The following is a 20,290-nucleotide window of genomic DNA, read 5'->3' on the forward strand; positions in this document are numbered from 1 at the left end:
GTCCCCACCCACTCACCCAGTTCGGAATAGAGAGAAGTAGCTGTTGCACGGGAGGGCAGGGGTTGGGGAGAAGTGGGCAGGTTGTAGGAGTCTGATGGGGGCAGGGAGAGAGGAGAGATCCCGAGGGCCACCACAGGGACCACCAGGCCTTTATAAAATTTTTAGGATGGGGGCACTTATTTATATCTAGAGTAGAAGGAAGGAAACCCCATGGAGAGAGAATGAAGCTATTAGATAAAAGATCCAAGAGTAGATGGAGCGATTAGCTTTAGGGAGAAAAAGGAGGAAGAGGAATCTTTTCTTCTGAGCCTGAAAGGAAGAACTAGAACACATAGATATAAACATCTAGCAAACACTGAGGACATTTTCGATGGGTTGGAGAGTAGTACACCCTCAGGGTTAGGGTGAGTGGGTAGTTCCTGTTGACTTGTTTCCTTTCTCTGTGAAGAGGGGGGTGGGAATTATCTGCTGAGGGTAAAAGGAAGGAAGGAGCATTCACTGGGGGAATAAGATTTTGAGCTTAAAAAAGAGAAAAGGTCCAGAACAGCTTCTGTGTGCAGTGCTTAGAAATCAGCAAGAATAAGAAAGTATGAGTCAATGAGAAAGGCTTTGCCTGGCCAGATAGGGCAGCTTATAGACAATGTTCCGGAGGCCGAGGTGGAGGAAACTGGAAGATCTTCTGGTGCATCCATGCTTGGGGAAGCCCAGTGTGGAGAATAAATAGGGAGACCAGAGGGGTACTGCCCATGTCCCCCTGACCTTCATGGCTTGCTCTTTCCATCGTGCTTCTCAGGTGCTGGTCCAGGGCTGCCTTTTGGACCCTTCCCAGCGGGAGGTGTTCCTGCAACAGGTGTATGAGCAGCTCTGTCTCTTTGAAGATAAGGTGGCCACCATGCTGCAGCAGCAGTATGATCCCCAGAGCCAGGTATGTGGGAGAGAAAGTGGGTAGAGGCCACTTAGAAAGAGGAGCTGTTAAGGGACAGAGAGGAGAGAGGAAGGACAAGCCAAATATTATAGAGGGAAAAGACAGCAGAAAAAAAGGGCTGAAAGCCGGGGACAGAGGGAGCCAAGGAAAGAAGTGCTAGTGAGTGCACACAACAGGTTTCCTGTTGAAGAGCGCTCGGATACACTCCCCAAGACACACGTTCTTGCTGGGAGAAAACGTGAAGGCAATTTGCTTGTGTTTTTTCAGTCCTGCATCTTCTCCCCCAGTGGCTCTGAGAAGGTGATCATGGGTGACTTTGGTCTCTAGTATTTTGTACAATCAGTGATAAAGCTGCTTGGGCTCACTACAGTGCACTTTCTCATTCCTTTAGATATCCTAGAAGTAGCCAGGCAGATCTGTATGTCTGAAGACTTAATCTGATTGATGTGTAAGACATTTCATAATGGCGATCGGAAAAATATGGAAAAGGGGCCTTATTGGCAAAAGGTGGGGAAGCCCTGCTGCAGTGCAGTGTGGTGCTTCATCTGGTGCTGGACCCCCTGCCCATCTGAGGGACAGTATCCAAGCACACACTAGGGGAGGGAGCATAGTCAGGACTTGGCCGCACAGTAGGGGAATTGGGGTCCTCACAGGATTAGACCCACCTGGCCTGGGCAATGCTGGGCTATAAATTCTGGTTTTGCTGTGGAGGGGGCAGCAGTGCCATCTGTCCCATTCTATCTTTTCTGTAACTTGAACCAGGCAGAGGACCAGTCCCCAGACTCAGGGGAGCCCCCGGGCCGGAAAGTGGGAGTCTCCATGGTGACAGCTGATCTTGGACTGGTCAGTATGATCCGTCAGGGCATCTTGGCACTGCAGTTGCTGCCATCAAACTCTAGTGCAGGTCAGTAGAAGGAATGTCGGTGGGATTGGGGAAAACGGGGAATATAGGAAGGGAAGGGGGCATTATCAGCAAAGATAGAGGTTCCAGGGGATCAGTGGGCCCCAGGGAAGAGTGTCTGTTTCCTTGTTTGTAAAAGGTAAGTGTTTATTAGCGTATATCTCAAGTACCCCCTGCTCTGACAACCGTCATGGACCCTAGTGGGAAGGAGTAGAGCACCAAGGTCGTCGCTTAGGAGGAAGTTGGGATCCAGCCCTCAAGAGGAAGGAACGGGAGGGAAGGAGAGAAGGAAAAGTGCTGGAGGATTATAAAACACATTGGTTGGTGGACACTGACGCCCCGTCCATCAGATGCCTCCCCGTGACTTTGATCAGGCCAGGGTCCCCAGGTCTGAGTCTGATGCTTCCTGCTCCAGGTATCATTGTGATCACAGATGGGGTGACCAGTGTCCCTGATGTTGCTGTCTGTGAGACGTTGCTGAACCAGCTTCGCAGTGGCACTGTGGCTTGTTCCTTTGTGCAGGTGAGGACTTTCTGGGAAGGAGGAGAGGGAAGTGTCGTATATCACAAGGTGGGCTGTGGCTGGTTACTTTCTTGCAATGATTTCCCAGGTAAAGCCAATGACATAGTTCTGGAGGGTGTGGGGGACATCATGTCTAGAACAGGGTAGGTACTGTGGTGGGAGAGGACTCTCATCTTTGTCCTCTTTCCTTAGGACGTGAGAGACAGCATGTTATAGGAAGAAGAATGCAGAATTTGCAGTCTGGCAGTCAGTTCCAGTCCCACCTCTCTTATTAGATTAATTATTACTGTTTTGGTTGCAAGGGTCAGAAAACCCAGCTCAAACTGGCTTAAGCAGAGGAGGGAGTAGGTATATTCAGGGACCTGCAGCTAGTTTGGATTGACAGACTATAGGATAGGAGGCAGAGAGCTGTGGGAAACAAGGCTGGAGGGTAGGCATACGCCACGCATGGAAAGCTGCTTCTGCTGTGTTAGGCGTTCCAGCATAATTCTGCGGGTGATACAGATATATGGAAGGAAAACCACTAGCTGGGTTTATGTTTTATAAAGGTCACTCGTGTTGCTGGGGGAAGGGCAGGAGAGAAGGCAGGGAGGCTGTAAATTGCAGTGGTCAGGTAAGAGAGGATCGCGGTTTAAACTGGGGGAATTCAGGGTAAGAGAGAAGGGGGTAGGATTGAGGAAATGAAGCGGTAGAGTCAACATAACTTGTGATCAGCAGAATGTAAGGGATGAGCAAGAGAGAGGGGCTAAGGATGTCTCCAGGTTTCTGACTTCACTGATGACTGTGTATCTGGCAGAGCAAACAGAGAGCAGCAGTTGGGGTGGAGTGAGGACAGGACGGTGAATCCAGGTGTTGTGCATGTTGTGTTTGAGTTGCCTGTGGGTCAACAGGGTAGCTGTAAAGCATCACCTCTGGAGTTAGGCATGCCTGGCCGGCATCCTGGCTTCAGTTACTGGCTGTGTGACATGGGGCACATCACTGTCGCTTCTTGGTTGGATTCATTTGTAAATGGGTGAGATGATGCATTTAAAGGGCTTAGCATAATTACGTAATAAATGACTGCTGTTCATAGCAGCTAGCAGTTGGATATGCAGATCGGATACTCAAGAGACAGCACTAGCTGAGAGATAGCAAGTTAGGATTTGGCAGCCGACACATGGTGTTTGAGAAGGGAGGACGGTCCCCAAAGAACCTGGGGGCCGCCAGTGTTCAAAGATCTTTCATAGGAAGAGGGCCCAGCAAAGAATGAAGGAAAATCATCAGACAAGAGCCAGGAGCTCTGGTGTCAAAAATTTCAGAGTTTGGGGGAGAAAAGCAGAACTTAACAGCATGAGATGCAGCAGAGAGATCATGTAAAATGAGGAATGAAAAGTGCCCTTTGGGAGATCAGCTTGGTGCTTTGTGACCACCTAGAGAAGCGGGATAGGGAGGGTGGGAGGGATACTCAAAAGGGAGGGGATATGGGGATATATGTAAATGTATAACTGATTCACTGTGTTATAAAGCAGAAACTAACACACCATTGTAAAGCAATTATACTCCAATAAAGATGTTAAATAAAAAGAAAAGTGCCCTTTGGGTTTGGCGATTAGGAGGTGGTTATGGGGATTTTTTTCCAGGTCATTTCAGTGAAGAGGTGGCGAGGGAAATGATTGCAGTGGATTGAAGAGTGGATAGAAGAGAAGGAAGTAGAGAAAAGTGTTGACACCCAGAATTTGGTTGTTCAGATCAAGTTGGGAGCGAGAGAGAGAATGGCAGCCAGAGGGGAGTACAGGGTGGAAGGAGAGGGGTGTTCTGCTTTGTTTTGTTTTTTAAGCTAGAGACTTCAGCGTGTTTCCAAGGAGCTGTGGTGAAGCAGAGTTTGAAAATAAGGGAAAGGAAAGGAAGCCGGATGGAGTAAAGTCCCTAAATTGACAGGAGGGCATTGGCTCAAGAAACGGATGGAGGGACTCTTTAGGAGCAGGAGAGTGTCACTTCTTCTTTGAGACTAGAAGGATAGAAGTGAAGATGTAGATAAATTCTGCCAAGGGAGCCTCTGATTTCTCTCCAAAGTAGAAGGTGAGGATGTGTACTGGAGGGAGGGAGGGAGGGAGGCAGAGCCAGGAAGGACGAGCGGCACTGAGGACGGCCCTGAAGGACTAGCTGGGTTGGGTGTCGTATGTTTTGATGTGGTGCCAACCTACACAGCTATGCAGGGTTTTTTTCCATTTGCGATTCACTGAGATCTCATTTGGGATCTGGGTATAGAACTTGTGATCCTAGTTGGGGTTTTCAGGTGGAAGCAGAGAAAAGGTGAAGGCAGCCAGGGAGTTGAGAATGATGCATAAGAAGTTGCTTGACCATGGGGTCCAGGCTGGGTTGAGAAAGGAGGGCCAGGAGGACGTGGATAGATTTGAAAAGAGTAGAGGTTCAAGGCCTGGGAGCCTTAAGGAAGTCAAAGAGCAGCAAGAGGAGGATGGAAGGAACCTAAAAATGGGGCAAAGTTGTGTGTAATCAGTCAGATGTGGCAATTGAATTTGCAAAGAGGAAGTAGTTCCAGGTGAAGCCCAGGGCTAATGTGTAGTCAGCGGGACACGGGCTTTCTCTAGTTGTGACTAGCGGGGGCTACTCTTCGTTGCGGTGCACGGACTTTGCATGGTGGTGGCTTCTCTTGTTGCGGAGCATGGACACGCACTTTGCATGGTGGTGGCTTCTCTTGTTGCGGAGCATGGACTCTAGGCCTGTGGGCTTCAGTAGTTGTGGCGCGCGGGCTCAGTAGTTGTGGCTCACGGGCTCTAGAGTGCAAGCTCAGTAGTTGTGGCGCAGGGCTTAGCTGCTCCACGGCATGTGAGATCTTCCCGGACCAGGAATCGAACCCATATCCCTTGCATTGGCAGGCAGATTCTCAACCACTGCGCCACCAGGGAAGTCCCCTGACTAGTAAACATTTTAAGCTTTGTGGGCCATGTGGTTGTCACAACTACTCAGCTGTGCTCTTATAGCCTGAAAGGAGGCACAGGCGATAAGAAAATGAATGGGCATGGCTGTGTTCCAGTAAAACTTTATTTATTTTACTTATTTTATTTATTTATCTCTTTGGCTGCGTTGGGTCTTTGCTGCTGCATGCGGGCTTTCTCTAGTTGTGGCGAGCAGGGGCTACTCTTCGTTGCGGTGCGTGGGCTTCTCATTGAGGTGACTTCTCTTGCTGCAGAGCACGGGCTCTAGGCGTGTGGGCTTCCATAGTTGTGGCATGCAGGCTCAGCAGTTGTGGCTTGCGGGCTCTAGAGTGCAGGCTCAGTAGTTGTGGCGCAGGGTCTTAGTTGCTCTGCGGCATGTGGGATCTTCCCGGACCAGGGCTCGAACCCATGTCCCCTGCATTGGCAGGCGGATTCTTAACCACTGCACCACCAGGGAAGTCCCAATAAAACTTTATTTACAAAAATAGATGATAGGCTGGATTTGACCACAGGTTATATGTTGTTTGCCAATCTCCAATCTTTAGGCTTTGTGCTCAAAATATTGTCCACAGTCCAGCAGCCTTGGCATCACCAGGGAGCTTGTTAGAAATGCAAAATCTCAGGCCCCACCCCAGACCTGCTGCATTTTAACAAAATCCCCAGGTGTTTTGTGTGCACCCTAAAGTTTGAGAAGCACTTTGTTAGACACTGTAGTCTTGAGATGATGACAGGAATCCAATGAACCAGTGGCCAAAATCTTCAGTGAACGGGGGCCGGCTCGTATTTGATGTGGAGCAAGAGGGGTGTGGCTAGATGGCATGGGCTTCAGACAGAAGGGCTCAGGGAAGGAAAGCTGCAGAGCAGTGGTCTGTCTTGGGAGAGCACTGGCCCACTTCCCACCGTGTGGGTCAGGGATGGGAGCAGCCACCCAGCCCGGTGGCTCTTTTGGAGCTAGGTCTCTAATTGCTCACTTCTTCAGGTAGGAGGAGTTTATTCTTATGACTGTAGTTTTGGCCATGTGCCCAATGTGGAACTGATGAAGTTCATCGCAATGGCAACATTTGGCTACCTACACAGCTATGCAGGGTTTTTTTCCATTTGCGATTCACTGAGATCTCATTTGGGATCTGGGTATAGAACTTGTGATCCTAGTTGGGGTTTTCAGGTGGAAGCAGAGAAAAGGTGAAGGCAGCCAGGGAGTTGAGAATGATGCATAAGAAGTTGCTTGACCATGGGGTCCAGGCTGGGTTGAGAAAGGAGGGCCAGGAGGACGTGGATAGATTTGAAAAGAGTAGAGGTTCAAGGCCTGGGAGCCTTAAGGAAGTCAAAGAGCAGCAAGAGGAGGATGGAAGGAACCTAAAAATGGGGCAAAGTTGTGTGTAATCAGTCAGATGTGGCAATTGAATTTGCAAAGAGGAAGTAGTTCCAGGTGAAGCCCAGGGCTAATGTGTAGTCAGCGGGACACGGGCTTTCTCTAGTTGCGACTAGCGGGGGCTACTCTTCGTTGCGGTGCACGCACTTTGCATGGTGGTGGCTTCTCTTGTTGCGGAGCATGGACTCTAGGCCTGTGGGCTTCAGTAGTTGTGGCGCGCGGGCTCAGTAGTTGTGGCTCACGGGCTCTAGAGTGCAAGCTCAGTAGTTGTGGCGCAGGGCTTAGCTGCTCCACGGCATGTGAGATCTTCCCGGACCAGGAATCGAACCCATATCCCTTGCATTGGCAGGCAGATTCTCAACCACTGCGCCACCAGGGAAGTCCCCTGACTAGTAAACATTTTAAGCTTTGTGGGCCATGTGGTTGTCACAACTACTCAGCTGTGCTCTTATAGCCTGAAAGGAGGCACAGGCGATAAGAAAATGAATGGGCATGGCTGTGTTCCAGTAAAACTTTATTTATTTTACTTATTTTATTTATTTATCTCTTTGGCTGCGTTGGGTCTTTGCTGCTGCATGCGGGCTTTCTCTAGTTGTGGCGAGCAGGGGCTACTCTTCGTTGCGGTGCGTGGGCTTCTCATTGAGGTGACTTCTCTTGCTGCAGAGCACGGGCTCTAGGCGTGTGGGCTTCCATAGTTGTGGCATGCAGGCTCAGCAGTTGTGGCTTGCGGGCTCTAGAGTGCAGGCTCAGTAGTTGTGGCGCACGGTCTTAGTTGCTCTGCGGCATGTGGGATCTTCCCGGACCAGGGCTCGAACCCATGTCCCCTGCATTGGCAGGCGGATTCTTAACCACTGCACCACCAGGGAAGTCCCAATAAAACTTTATTTACAAAAATAGATGATAGGCTGGATTTGACCACAGGTTATATGTTGTTTGCCAATCTCCAATCTTTAGGCTTTGTGCTCAAAATATTGTCCACAGTCCAGCAGCCTTGGCATCACCAGGGAGCTTGTTAGAAATGCAAAATCTCAGGCCCCACCCCAGACCTGCTGCATTTTAACAAAATCCCCAGGTGTTTTGTGTGCACCCTAAAGTTTGAGAAGCACTTTGTTAGACACTGTAGTCTTGAGATGATGACAGGAATCCAATGAACCAGTGGCCAAAATCTTCAGTGAACGGGGGCCGGCTCGTATTTGATGTGGAGCAAGAGGGGTGTGGCTAGATGGCATGGGCTTCAGACAGAAGGGCTCAGGGAAGGAAAGCTGCAGAGCAGTGGTCTGTCTTGGGAGAGCACTGGCCCACTTCCCACCGTGTGGGTCAGGGATGGGAGCAGCCACCCAGCCCGGTGGCTCTTTTGGAGCTAGGTCTCTAATTGCTCACTTCTTCAGGTAGGAGGAGTTTATTCTTATGACTGTAGTTTTGGCCATGTGCCCAATGTGGAACTGATGAAGTTCATCGCAATGGCAACATTTGGCTCCTACCTGTCCACTTGTCCTGAGCCCGAGCCAGGCAACCTGGGTCTGACTGTCTACCACCGGGCGTTTCTCCTCTACTCCTTCCTGCGCAGTGGGGAAGCCCTGAACCCTGAATATTACTGCGGTGAGTGGCAGACTGGGGCAGGTATGGGAACGGGGGAATATAATGTGGACCTAGAGATGATGCAGGAATCCATCTAGGGCTTGGGTCCCCGGGGCACTAGCAGTGTAACTGGGGCTGATGGCTTTGGCCCCGTTCTCTCGCGACTCAGTGTAGCCTCTGCTTCTGTGCCTCTGTCAGCTAACAGATAAAGCACTTTCCCCTTTCCCATGCTCACTGGTCTAGGCTCTCAGCACCGCCTGTTTAACGAGCACCTGGTCTCCGCAAGTAGCAATCCTGCCTTGGCCCTGCGCCGGAAGAAGCACACTGAGAAGGAGGTGCTGGCTGACTTGGTCAGCACCGTGTCTGTGCGGCTTCGAGAGGGCTACAGTGTCCGAGAGGTCACACTGGCCAAAGGTAAGGGTTTAGGTCCTGCTGTATCCCACAAGTCTGAACAAAGCAGAAGACACACATGTACCGTGCATGAGAGGGTGTCTCAGTAACAGATTCTGCCTGTCATTTGAGACAAGTGGGTTCTGAGTTGCCTTCAGGGCTTAGTTCTCATAGCGTTTAGCTTCCCAATTCCATCTCTTTTTGACCCAGGTGAGTCAGCTGACGATGGTGTGGTGTCCTGAACTTAGCTTTGTTTTCAGATTACTCCTACAAACTTCAGTTTGTGTCAGTTGGCAGGCTCTGGGCCTGCATTCTGTGGAACCACGCTTGGAACCTTTGGCCAGGCTAGAGTTCCATGTGGTAGGCGGGGTTTCAGATAGGACTCAGTACCGGGCCTGGAGTCCCATGCCCTCCTGCCCTAACCAGCTCTCCTTCTTCCCCTGAAGGAGGGTCCCAGCTGGAGGTGAAGCTGGTGTTGCTGTGGAAACACAACATGCGCATTGAGTACGTGGCTGTGGCACCCTGGCCCCTGGAGCCTGAGGGCCCTCGAGGCACCCGGGTGGAAGTGACAATGGAAGGTGGCTATGACATCCTGCACGATGTGTCCTGTGCACTAAGGCAACCCATTCGCTCGCTGTATCGGACCCACGTTATCCGGCGGTTCTGGAACACGCTGCAGAGGTGAGTGAGGTCACCGCTCAGTGAGGGGTGCCCCATTTGTTGTGTGGAGGGACAGATGTGGGGGCTAGAGAGGGTCACCCCGAGCACTAGGCTTGTGTCCAGGGCCCCCTGTGCCCCTGGGGCTCCCCTCCTCTGACTCACCGGAGTCCGGTGAGGCTCAGGGTTGGCACTTGTTCTGCAGCATTAATCAGACGGACCAGATGCTAGCCCACCTTCAGTCCTTCTCCTCAGTCCCGGAACATTTCACGCTTCCCGACAGCACCAAGAGCGGAGTGCCTCTCTTCTACATCCCGCCCGGCTCCACCACCCCGGTGAGGGGCCCCAGCGCTCACTCTCCCCATCTTGTGCCCACCCAGACTTGGATTGGCACTGCATCTAGAGCCCAGAACCACGTTCGTTTTCCTCTCCTCTCAAATCTAAGGCCCCCAAACCAGGACCCTGCGCTTTCGCCTTGAGAGCCCCCTCCCTCCTTCCATGCCCCCGGGGGAAGGAAGGGTCTCTAGAGAGAGGCTGTCCTCAGCAGACCACGGGTGTCAGAGGTAAAGACTTGCAGAATGTCTAGGTGGTTGTCTCCCAGCCGACTGCGAGCCCCCTTGCCCGTCTCCATGTGGCATACTCTGGCCTCCCCCAGCACCTTCAGCCAACCACCGTGAACTATGCACTTCCTGAAGACCATAGCTCCCTTTGTCCTGTGCTTTCTCCACACTCAGCCCCGGCTGTCAGCCTAGCACTGACAAGCAGGGGGCTTATGCTAGCAAATAATGGCCTCATCCTGGGGTCCTGCCATCCCTCAGCGGCTTTCCTCCAAAGTCAGTGGTGGAAGTTCCATCCTTTGCCTGGATTCAGCTTTAAAGGACTGCACAGCCTGTCCCTGGGTTCGTTCATCCTAATCCAGCCTTCATATTGGAGGCCGTTTTTGCCTCTGTCCCAGGCTGGGCCATGGGTTCCTCTGGCCTTACACCAGTGCCACCTCTGACCCCCTGAGCCCCACGGCTCTGTTTGCTGCGTGGAGGTTATTCATGAATGCTCCTATAGGGCTGTCCTTCCTGTCCCCAGGTGCTCTCCCTTCAGCACAGTGGTTCCGACTCCTCCCACGCCCAGTTCGCTGCCTACTGGAAGCCAGTGCTGTCCATGGATGCTAACTCATGGCAGCGCTGGCTGCACATGCATCGCCTGGTGCTAATCCTGGAGCATGACACGTGGGTACCCGCCATAGCTGGGCCATCGTTGTGGGGGAGGGGCTGGGGTGAGGGGACAGGGAGTGATGGAGAAGGGAAGCAGCAGATGAGCCCATACCGACCTCAGCCAAGAAAACCCCGAGCCGTCCTAGCCTTCCTGCTCATGAGCCTTCAGATCCTCAGACAGGTCCTAGCAGAGAGGGAGGTAGCAGCCTGTTCTTCTGCCCCATGACGGGGGCTGGGAGGGCTGCCCTCTCTCCACACCCTCTTCCCAGGCCAATCCCCAAGCACCTGCACACCCCGGGCAGCAATGGCCGCTACAGCACCGTCCAGTGCAGGATCTCACACTCCTCGCTGACCTCCCTGCTCCGTGACTGGAGCAGCTTCGTGCTAGTCGAGGGCTATTCCTATGTGAAGCTGCTCTCCAGGTGGGCAAAGTGATGTCCCCTCACTCTTCCCCCTCCCCCTCTTCCCACGTCTCTTCCTCTCACCCCAGACCCTCTCCCTCCTACCTCCTAAACCCATCTTCTCCCAGCCAAGGGCTGCTCACGGACTCCCTCCCGTTTCTCCCCAGTGCCCCAGACCAGCCCCCCTCCTCCTTCTACATGGTCCGCATCATTTCCAAGGCCCCGTGCATGGTGCTCCGCCTGGGTTTCCCCATTGGCACGCCAGCACAGGCTCGGCACAAGGTGAGCTGGGCCCCGACTCACTCCCAGACCAAGGAGCCCTGGAATGTTGACTAGCTCTTTCTCCCCAGACTCCCCAGGGCCAGGGCCAGTAGAGGGAGGAGCCCCCAGACCAAGTAAGGCTTGGGGTACAAGGCTTTCTCACCTTGTCTGTGGGCCCCTTCTCCACATCTGTAGGAGACGGGAGTAGGAGGGTCCGATCACATTTTTCCCTCAGATCGTGTCGGATTTGCGGGAAGAAATCCTGCGCCTACGTTTCCCCCACCGGGTGCAAAGCAAGGAGCCAACACCCAAGGTGAAACGAAAAGGGCTGGGGGGCGCCGGTGGGGGCAACTCTCCCTCCAAATCACCCCCGCTGCTGGGGCCACAGCAGGCCCTGTCTGATCGGCCCTGCCTTGTGGTCCTGCATAAGCCACTGGACAAGCTGCTCATCAGGTTGGTAAAGAGAGTGGGGACAGGGCCAGGAGCACGTGGGGGGCTGCGGCTAAGCTGGGTATGAGTAGAGATCAACTGGGAATTGCCCCCGTTGCTCAGGTATGAGAAGCTACCACTGGACTACCGGGCACCCTTCTTGCTGACACTGGAGCCACCAGGGCCACTGCCCTTGGTGTCGGGCCGCTCGGCCTCTTCTAGCCTAGCGTCGCTATCCCGCTACCTCTACCATCAGCGCTGGCTCTGGAGCATCCCATCAGGACTAGCCCCTGCACTGCCGCTCAGCGCCATCGCCCAGCTCCTCTCCATCCTCACTGAGTACGTCACCAAGCCTGCTGGGCAACTTGGGGCAGAGTCTAGTGTAGACTCTGGGTTTGGAAGCTGGCAGAAAGCCTAAGCCAGATACTGCCCCGTCTCAGCCCCAGTTTCTGCTGTGGCCGCTGCTATGCAGAGGATCCAGCACAGAGCAGTGTGGGCTGCTGCCCTCCCCACCACGACTCCCCCGACTCAGTTTATTTTGGCCTCTGGCCCTAACTGGACCTGCCCCCCTGAGGGACCAGTCGTTTGGGCAGGGCCACCAGCAGACAAGTCTGCCTGGATGGCTGCTGGAAAGTGGGTATGTAAGTGGCGTGGGAAGCAGGGGCTGTACACTGAGTGTCTCTCCCCATCTCATCCTGTCCCCGCCCCCACTCTTGTGGGCCTTCAGGGTCCGGCTCTCGGAAGGGTTCCACTTTGCCTGCAGCGGGGAAGGAATCATCAACATGGTTCTGGAGCTTCCAATTCAGGTATGTGCTGTCCCTCACGACCCCTCCCACCAAGGTCCATCATCATCCCGGGGATACTGGCCTCTGAGCTGGGTTGGGACCGCTGGAAACACTGCCTCACAGGGACCCCGTGGCCAGAGGACCCAAGGCCTGAGGCCAGTCCCAGGACAGTGTGGCGAGGGGACTAAAGTGCTGAGGGTCAGAGCTGGGCCAGGCCAGATCTCTGCCTGGGCTGGGGCAGGGCCAAGCTCTCCCATCCTGTCCCAGAATGAGCCCCCGGGGCAGGCTGCAGTCGAAGAGAGGCACACGTGCGTCGTCCAGTACATCCTCTTCCCCCCGCACTCTACCTCCACCAAGGACAGGTGAGGCCCGGCCCCTCTCTGAGCCGCCTTGCTCCACATTCCCCCTTCTTGCTACTGTCCCCTGAAGTTCTGTCTCCCAATGCTGAGAGTTGGGGTGGGAGATACTGTCTCCAGATGCTTTACTGGGCAGACGCAGGTCTGGAAAGACCACGTGTGAATTGTGGCTGTCCCGTGTGCCCTGGCCTTCCCGCCCTCCGTGGACCAGCTCCCAACCAGGTGGCGGTGGGTTGGACTCTCCTTTCTTCCAGGCTCAGAGCCCTTCCTCCTTTAGCTTCTCAACAGATGATGACAACGATGTGGAGGTGGAGGCCCTGGAGGGAGACTCGGAGCTCAACCTGGTCACCGAGGTGTGGGTGGAGCCGCAGTATGGACGAGTGGGACCTGGCCCTGAGAGCTGGAGGCACCTCCAGGACTTGGCATACTCTGAGATCCCTCGAGCTGTGAGTGGCTTCAGGAGTACCCCACCACTTACCAGGTTGGGTGCATCCCCTTGGGAGCAGCACAGCTTGGCGGCTTCCTGGTCCCCCTGAGTCTCTGTGTTCTGAAAGTCCGTGACTGTGAGGGCTTCCTTGAGAGCTGGAGGCTGGGGTCCTCTCGGCCAGGAGGGGCTGACCCCTGCCCTCTGCTGTTCCTCCTCTAGCTCCACCCTCGGGATGCTGCCTGCATAGGCTCCATGCTGAGCTTTGAGTACCTGATACAGCTGTGCCAGAGCAAGGAGTGGAGTCCCCTGCCCCCGGAGCCGAGGGTCTCTGATGGTCAGTGGGGAGGGGGCCCCTGGGGAGGAGCAGGGGAGCGGGTGGGGAGAAGGCAGCCACAGGCAGGGACTGTGGGCCTCACTGCGCTCTTGTCTTCCTTCCCTCCCTCCCAGGCTTGGACCAGGGAGGAGACACCTGTGTCCACGAAATCCCTTTCCGTTTTGACCTAATGGGACTATTGCCACAGTGCCAGCAGATCCAGATGTTCTTCCTTCTGCTTTCCAGAGGTGGGTGAACCTTGTACCTAGAGGGCCAGCCAGCCAGGGGGTGTTAGAATACAGAGGGCAGATGAGTCTGCGAATGAGCGGAAGAGTGAGGGGGCGGGAGGGGGCTGGGAGGCTGCAGGAGGGGCCGGGCTGGTTGGGGCTGAGCCGGGGCGCCGGGCAGCAGGAGACCGTTGGTGCTGAGCAGAGTGTGTGTCGGGCAGAGCCAGAGGGCGTCCCTCTCGCCGAGGGGCCCTGTCCCGCCAACGACATGGTGCTGTGCCTGCTGCACAGCTGCCTGGGGCAGGAGCTGAGTGACCGGGAGATCCCGCTGCCCGCCGCCGACCAGGCCGCCTTCCCGCGTGAGGTGCTGCGGAGGAGCTGCCACAGTCCACGTGAGCCCCCGCCTCGTTCCCGCACCGGACTTCGGCCCAGCCGCTCTCCCCCACCCCGCAGGGTGCCTTCTGTCTGGGTCTTGGCCTCCCCTACCCTTCACCTCAGAGCCCTGCCTCTCTTGCTGGCCCTGCTCTCTCCCACCCCTCTCTACCCGCATTGTAGGTCCAGAGGGGCCACCGGTAGGGGACTGTGGGATCCTGAAGGATGAAGCAGGCGGCAGTGCCCAGGCCAGCGGAGACTCAGTTCTTCCCACCCGGGTCAGCACTGGCGCATCTCCTTGAGCCCTTTGTCATAGTGACCTCCTGCCGTCCCCACATGTTCACACCCCAGCTTTCCATCACTGGGGATACTAAGTGCCCTCCTCCACTGACAGGATGCCATCATTCCCCTTGGTCCCCGATCTTGCAAGCTATCCCTGAGGATGGACTCTCGGGCGGAGGAAGAGAGCGGGCATTGGATGGTCCCTTATAGATGGCTCTAAGTTTGTTTCTCTCTTACAGAGTCTAGGCCCTTCTGAAACTCTCGGGCCTGTCAACTCTGCCCAGCTCCCTCAGTGGCGCTGCTATGCAAGGCTTGTGACCCCCCAGCATGTATTTCTGACTTTCCTCCCTGCGACCTTCTCAGGTACCAGCCGCAGACCTCTCTCACTGACCCCCTCAGATACAAGCCCCGGAGCTCCCTCCCCAGCCCATCAGGCGGCTCTGAGTTATGTCCTGCTTTTCCTCTTCAGATGTCCAGCATCTGGCTGCCTATGGCCTGGAGGGACCCTCTCAAGAGGAGACAAAGTCTAAGTTCGAGGACTGGAGTGGGGCTCCCAGCCTGAAAGATCTAGGAGGAACCGGGGTCAGGGCAACAAAGTCCCAGGTCCCCATCCTCAGTGTCACCCCAGCCAGCGGTAAGGCTGATGACTCTGAAGTCAGTTAAGCAGCAGCGGAGATGGGAACAAATAAGAGGGCTCAAAGCCATGTGCCACCTCTTGCCCACAGACAGTGTCCAGAATCCAGGAGAGCTGAGCCCACCCTTCCATCGGGACTTACCAGCTTACACTGGGCGCCAGGCTTCACAGACAGAGGGTGCAGATGGGCCCCGGACGCGGTGTCCTGTCTACATCTATAGCTGTTCCCTGGAAGCGCTGAGGGAGCAGATGGTGGGTGTGCAGCCCCCTCAGGCGCCCCGAGACCTCGTCTTCCGGTGAGTGCCCTCAGTGTTGACCTAGGTCCTCTCCCAACCCCCAGCCAACCATAGCCCCCAGCTGTGGCTCAGATACATACTCAGTGGTACAGGCAGACAGGTTGATGGTCAGTGGCAGGAGCTCAGCTTCTGAGCCATGTCCTGCCCGTTTCGTGCTGGACTTCCTCAGCACATCAGTTGAGCTTGCTGGGCCGTGGATACATTTGGTAGGGACCTAGGGATGATCCACGGGAAGGTTGGGGATGGTGAGTCTGAGGTGTCACCAGGGGAGCTGGCCAAGCCGTCTCTTTCCTCCTGTTGCTAGGACTCAGCTCCTCGACCAGCCTTCCCTCTCCTCAGCCTGGATGGAGCCCAGGCACAAGGAGGCAGCTACCCACTGTGCCTTGCTGCAGGAGCACGCACAGCGATGCTACGTCCGTGGTGAGTGTGACGCCGTGGCAGGGAGGAGCCCACTTTGCAGGATTACGGGCATGGGCACTGGAGAGGCCCTTGCAGAGCTTGACCCTCGTGGCCCCTTCCACTTCACTAGGGCTGTTCCGGAGCTTGCAGCAAGCACAGAGCGTGACCTCGCAGGACATGCTGATAGCCGTGGACGCCTGTGAGGAGCTACTACAGGAAGTAGACATCACCCCTTTTCTGCTCGCACTGTGTGGCCACACTCGGGGTTTGCCTCATGCACCCCCAAGCCCTGGTCCTCTCAGCCCTGGGCCCTTCAGCAGCAGTGTGGAGGAGGGCCCCGAGCCTCGGGAACGAGCTGTCTTGGCTTCTGAGTCCAGGTTGGGATGGTCCTTGAATGACATATAAGGGGGCACACAGACAAGCCCCTATAAGCAGGGGCCTTCTGACCTGGGGGAGTGGCTATGCACGGTAGTCCCCAGCCGTGCTTTGTCCTGGCTTCCCACCCCTCCTGCCCAGGCTTCTTTCTCCCATTTGGCACCCACGGCGGTCCTCCTCTCCTACTCTCCTTGTTCTCCTGGCTCTCCTGTTCTGGTGTGGAGTGTTGAGCTAGATTAGGGGTGGGGAGTTGTCAGTGGCCGTCAGTGAAAGTAGAAGTTTGTTCTGGGGACATTCACATAATAGTAATAATCCCCCAAACTGTGAGTTTCATAGAGGCAAAAACTGTTGAAGGTAGCGAGACGGCCACGTGTCTGGTGTCTGCAGTGGATCAGCACTGGGGACACAGAAGGAGCGGAAGGATGAGTGCACTGATGATGCCTAGATCGAAGTCCAGCCCAGCTCTCTCTCCGGAGGTCTAGATCCCACACCTTTCATGCCTCCTAAACGAGTGCACTTTCTTCTCACCAACCCTTGCTTCTCCACCTGTGTCCCTCCTCCACGGTGAAAGATCTCTCCCTCCACCCACTGGTCCAAGTCAGAAAACTGGGAGTCAGCCTTACTCATTCCTCTGTTTCACAGCAATGTCCAGCCACTAAGAAATGTGGAGGTTAGAGCCAAGACGGGTGGGTTGGCTCTCCCGGCCTCTTCCCGCCCGTGTCATGTGCTAATAAGCACCCTTTCTAGAGGCAAAGACAGACAGGTGTGTGCTGCTCCCACTCGGGAAGCAGGCTCATTTAGGCCTTGATGGTTCCTAACACTTCACTGTCCCTCACCCCACCCTGACCACTCAGCATAGAGACCGAGGACCTAAGCGAGCCTGAGTTTCAGAGCACCCGTGTCCCTGGCCATCCGGACCCTGGCCTGGAGATATCTCTGACAGACGTCTGCCAGCTCAGAGGAGAGGCGCGTGATGCCCTGCATAGCCTCATCCAGGTGAGGGTAGAGAGGGCAGAGTCCTGCCTGCACAGGGGGACAGTGGTCCCTCCTGGGTTGGGGGTGTATAGGTGTCTGTTCTAGGGTGGGAGCAGTGTCCTGCCGAGCAGTGACTGACATCGTAGCCTCCTTCTAACCCCCAAACAGGAGAAGTTCCTGGAGATCAGCGGTCTCTACTTCCGCACAGTGCCCTCCAATCCCCACTACTTCTTCTATTGCCCTCCATCGAGCAGGCGTGAGGTGAGTGGCTTTCTCCCTTACCTCCCTCCTACCCCCAACCTGTAGCCCCAGAGGCCCCACTTGACCCACCCGGATCCTCTTAACTCTCGGTTCCCTGAGGCCCTGCCTTGGATCATACTGTCTCTTTCTTTTGCCCAGGATGAGGGCCCCCGGGACGCAGGAGACAGAAAAGTCAGTGACTTGGAGTTTTCAGAGGCTGAGCTCATGGGAGAAGAAGGTATATAGGCAAGCGGGTAGAGGTGGAAAGGCTGCTTCAAGCCAGGATTCGGGGGCCTTTGCTGCCAGCCTATCCTGTTGACCACATGACGTGTATCTCTAGGAGACACATCTGCCTGCTGTGTGGTCACCGAGAGTGACCCAGAGCTGGAGGTGGAATACCTCGAGAGCCGTGAACCAGACCTGGGGCCTGCTGGGCTGGACTCCGCCTCTTTGTCAGACGCAGATACCGTGAACCCCGATGAAGACTCCTTCAGCATCCTGGGCGGCGACTCACCCACGGGGCCCGAGAGCCTGGCACATGACCTGCCACCACTCTTCCTGCACCTCACATGCTCTGTGCGGCTACGCGGCCAGCACAGCTCAGTACCCGTGTGCAGCCTGCCCACCTGCCTGGGTGAGTGTGGGGTGCCTAGGGGAGGGCCACTGGTCCGATGCAGCCTGTCTGCCTGCCTGGGGAGAGAGCCTACGGGTGTAACTCTTTAGCCCTGGAGACTTGGAAGCTGTGTTCATCCCAGGGCTGCAGTAACCCCTGACTTTCCCCCTCTCCCAGGCCAGGTGCTTTCTAGTCTGGAAGGCCCCCCCATTGGAGGCCGAGTTCCTCTGCGGGACCTCAGTGTCACTCTGGACGTCTTTGTGCTGACCTTGCCCCTGGAAGTGGAGCTCCCCCCGACCTCAGACCCTCAGCACCACCGGTGGGACAGCAAGTTTGGTGGGGGGTATCTGGGGTCTTGTTGGAGTAGCGGGACCATTAAGGAATCTGGGGGCACCTGGGGACTAAGGGTACCTTAAGGATTCCAAGAAAGGAATGCTGAGGAGGCCCTAGGAGGATAATAGCTGCTGACCTTTGACCTTTGCTCCTACCCTGTTTCAGGTCTACATCTGAGAGCAGTACGTCCTTCCCACGATCCCCAGGGCAACCGTCCGATGATGGCCTGGGGCCCCCACTGCCACCTCCAGGAGAAGACAGGTACTTCCTTATGCTCCCTCTCTGAGTTCCTTGTTCCCTGTTGGTTTTGTTTTCTGGAAACCAATATCTAAACCTTTCTTCCAATTAGGCACCCAGGACTATCTAATTTGGCCACACCCCACAGACTGGCTATTGAGACCACCATGAGTGAGGTGAGGGCCTTCCCTCCCCCAACCTAAGTGACAGCCCCTCAACACTGTAACTGACACCCTTTCCATCAGATGGTGAGGTGAGGCACCCTGTTTATGCTGGGGTCCAAGTGGGGCCTCTCTCAGTCTGTGAGGTGGAGTATCTTCCAGTATCTTCTAATCTAAGAGTGCAGTGATGTCCCAATCAGCATGGGAAGTGCCCTTCACCACTTCCTGGGTTGCTCTCCGCCTGCAGATCCGCTGGTTGCTGGAGGACGAGATGGTGGGGGCACTCCGAAGAGGGGGCCTCCCCCAGAGCCCCGCCCTGCACCGTGCAGCTGCCCACATCCATAGCTCTCTTGGACGCTCCACCTGCCTTCGCCAGACTCTGCCACTGAGCTTTGTGTTCGGGCCAGAGCGCTCCCTCACACAGTTCAAGGAGGTATGCTGCCCTCAGAATGCTCCCTGGTCACCTGGGCGCCCGTCCGTCCCTGGACTCCACATGCACAACCGGAAGGCCCTCTCGGTTTGAGTTCACCTCCTCACCCTATTGTTTGACCTCTACCCCATGCCTGGCAGCCCAGCTCAGTGGGAAGAGACCCAGCTGCACCTTGCCACTGGGCCTGTTGAACCTTAGGCAAGCCACTGAGCCTTTTCGTAACTCAGCAGTAGGGATGCTAGTGTCTGCTTCACCAGGTGGTTGTGAGGGTCTGATGAGGAAGTGTGGGGCGCCGTGACCGGGGAGGGCTGTCCTGCCTAACCTCTGCCCTTGGTTCCTGCTCCCCAGGAGTTCCGCCGCCTCCACCTCCCTGGGCATGTTCTTCTTGAGGACGCTGACAGCGGCTTCTTCTTTGTGGCAGTTGGCCAAGAGCCAGGTGGGTCCCATGGGGAGCCCCCTTCGGCGGCCTGGGCTTGGCACAGCCAGGAGGACAGGGCGGAAGGCGTCGAAGGGGAGGTGAGTCTTTCCTGGGCTGACCTGGGAACGGAGCAGGTGGTGGTGGAAGTGTGGGGCCTGTACTCCATCCTGACCTCCTGCCTCTCAGGCCCTGACAGCCAGCCCCCAAGCCCCTGGCTCTCCAGAGGATTCTGAGGGCCCCCTGCTCATCAGTCTGCCCAGCCTGCCCCAGCGAGGTAAGAGAGGACTTGCACCTCCCTGGCCCTGCTTCCACGTTCAGAGGGCATCCTTGGCAGGATTGAGAGAGGCTCCAGGCATTTCCCTTCTCTTCCTAGGGAGCCAGCCTGGGCCCAGCCGGGGACTCAGACTCATGTCCAGTCAGGGCAGTGTGGACTCAGACCACCTGGGTAAGCTGGGGTAGGGCATGGAAGACTAAGCTGATGGGAAGTGGACTCAGGGCTGCACAGTGAAAGGTCTGGGCAGGGCCATCAGTAGGGACTAACCTGGAGGGGCCCACCGAGCTGATACACTTGGGGCTCAGATGAGCCTAAGGATGGGGTTGAACTTCAGCACGTTTGACACAGGTTACGACGGTGGCAGCAGTGGCTCAGACAGTGAGGGTCCCAGTGAGACCCCAGGTGAGAAGGCCCCCTTCACGCTGCGGACCCCGCCCGGCCCGGCGCCTCCACAGCCTTCGCTCGCGGGCCTCCCTGGGCCCTGCCTGCCTGACTTCTGGCTCATCGTCCGGGTGCTGCAGGACCGTGTGGAAGTGTATGCACACGCGCGGTAAGGAGCAGCG

The 20,290-nt window shown here is 55.8% G+C and overlaps 1 protein-coding gene across 4 annotated transcripts in view; it reads left to right on the forward strand.

Moving 5' to 3' along the window:
• SZT2 (SZT2 subunit of KICSTOR complex) overlaps positions 1-20,290 on the forward strand; it is a 53,152-nt gene that overhangs the window by 14,048 nt on the left and 18,814 nt on the right. For 3 of the 4 annotated variants that reach the window (XM_024744725.1, XM_024744729.1, XM_024744727.1), the window contains 37 exons: positions 794-925; positions 1,688-1,829; positions 2,242-2,348; positions 6,264-6,343; positions 8,125-8,255; positions 8,478-8,648; positions 9,071-9,305; positions 9,487-9,616; positions 10,362-10,504; positions 10,759-10,911; positions 11,058-11,172; positions 11,387-11,604; positions 11,704-11,919; positions 12,308-12,386; positions 12,633-12,727; positions 12,999-13,167; positions 13,368-13,482; positions 13,596-13,709; positions 13,910-14,080; positions 14,244-14,338; positions 14,582-14,705; positions 14,812-14,976; positions 15,068-15,272; positions 15,577-15,692; positions 15,802-16,048; positions 16,901-17,042; positions 17,190-17,282; positions 17,421-17,499; positions 17,602-17,895; positions 18,052-18,193; positions 18,373-18,468; positions 18,557-18,620; positions 18,853-19,038; positions 19,384-19,551; positions 19,640-19,727; positions 19,827-19,898; positions 20,076-20,277. In XM_024744725.1, the coding sequence (XP_024600493.1) occupies positions 794-925; positions 1,688-1,829; positions 2,242-2,348; positions 6,264-6,343; positions 8,125-8,255; positions 8,478-8,648; positions 9,071-9,305; positions 9,487-9,616; positions 10,362-10,504; positions 10,759-10,911; positions 11,058-11,172; positions 11,387-11,604; positions 11,704-11,919; positions 12,308-12,386; positions 12,633-12,727; positions 12,999-13,167; positions 13,368-13,482; positions 13,596-13,709; positions 13,910-14,080; positions 14,244-14,338; positions 14,582-14,705; positions 14,812-14,976; positions 15,068-15,272; positions 15,577-15,692; positions 15,802-16,048; positions 16,901-17,042; positions 17,190-17,282; positions 17,421-17,499; positions 17,602-17,895; positions 18,052-18,193; positions 18,373-18,468; positions 18,557-18,620; positions 18,853-19,038; positions 19,384-19,551; positions 19,640-19,727; positions 19,827-19,898; positions 20,076-20,277 (5,294 nt within the window). The remainder of the gene's footprint in view (positions 1-793; positions 926-1,687; positions 1,830-2,241; positions 2,349-6,263; positions 6,344-8,124; positions 8,256-8,477; positions 8,649-9,070; positions 9,306-9,486; positions 9,617-10,361; positions 10,505-10,758; positions 10,912-11,057; positions 11,173-11,386; positions 11,605-11,703; positions 11,920-12,307; positions 12,387-12,632; positions 12,728-12,998; positions 13,168-13,367; positions 13,483-13,595; positions 13,710-13,909; positions 14,081-14,243; positions 14,339-14,581; positions 14,706-14,811; positions 14,977-15,067; positions 15,273-15,576; positions 15,693-15,801; positions 16,049-16,900; positions 17,043-17,189; positions 17,283-17,420; positions 17,500-17,601; positions 17,896-18,051; positions 18,194-18,372; positions 18,469-18,556; positions 18,621-18,852; positions 19,039-19,383; positions 19,552-19,639; positions 19,728-19,826; positions 19,899-20,075; positions 20,278-20,290) is intronic. The other variant, XM_024744726.1, reaches the window with a different exon arrangement.

Source organism: Neophocaena asiaeorientalis, unplaced genomic scaffold (assembly GCF_003031525.2).
Source record: "Neophocaena asiaeorientalis asiaeorientalis breed wild unplaced genomic scaffold, Neophocaena_asiaeorientalis_V1.1 scaffold478, whole genome shotgun sequence".
Classification (NCBI taxonomy): Eukaryota; Metazoa; Chordata; class Mammalia; order Artiodactyla; family Phocoenidae; genus Neophocaena; species Neophocaena asiaeorientalis.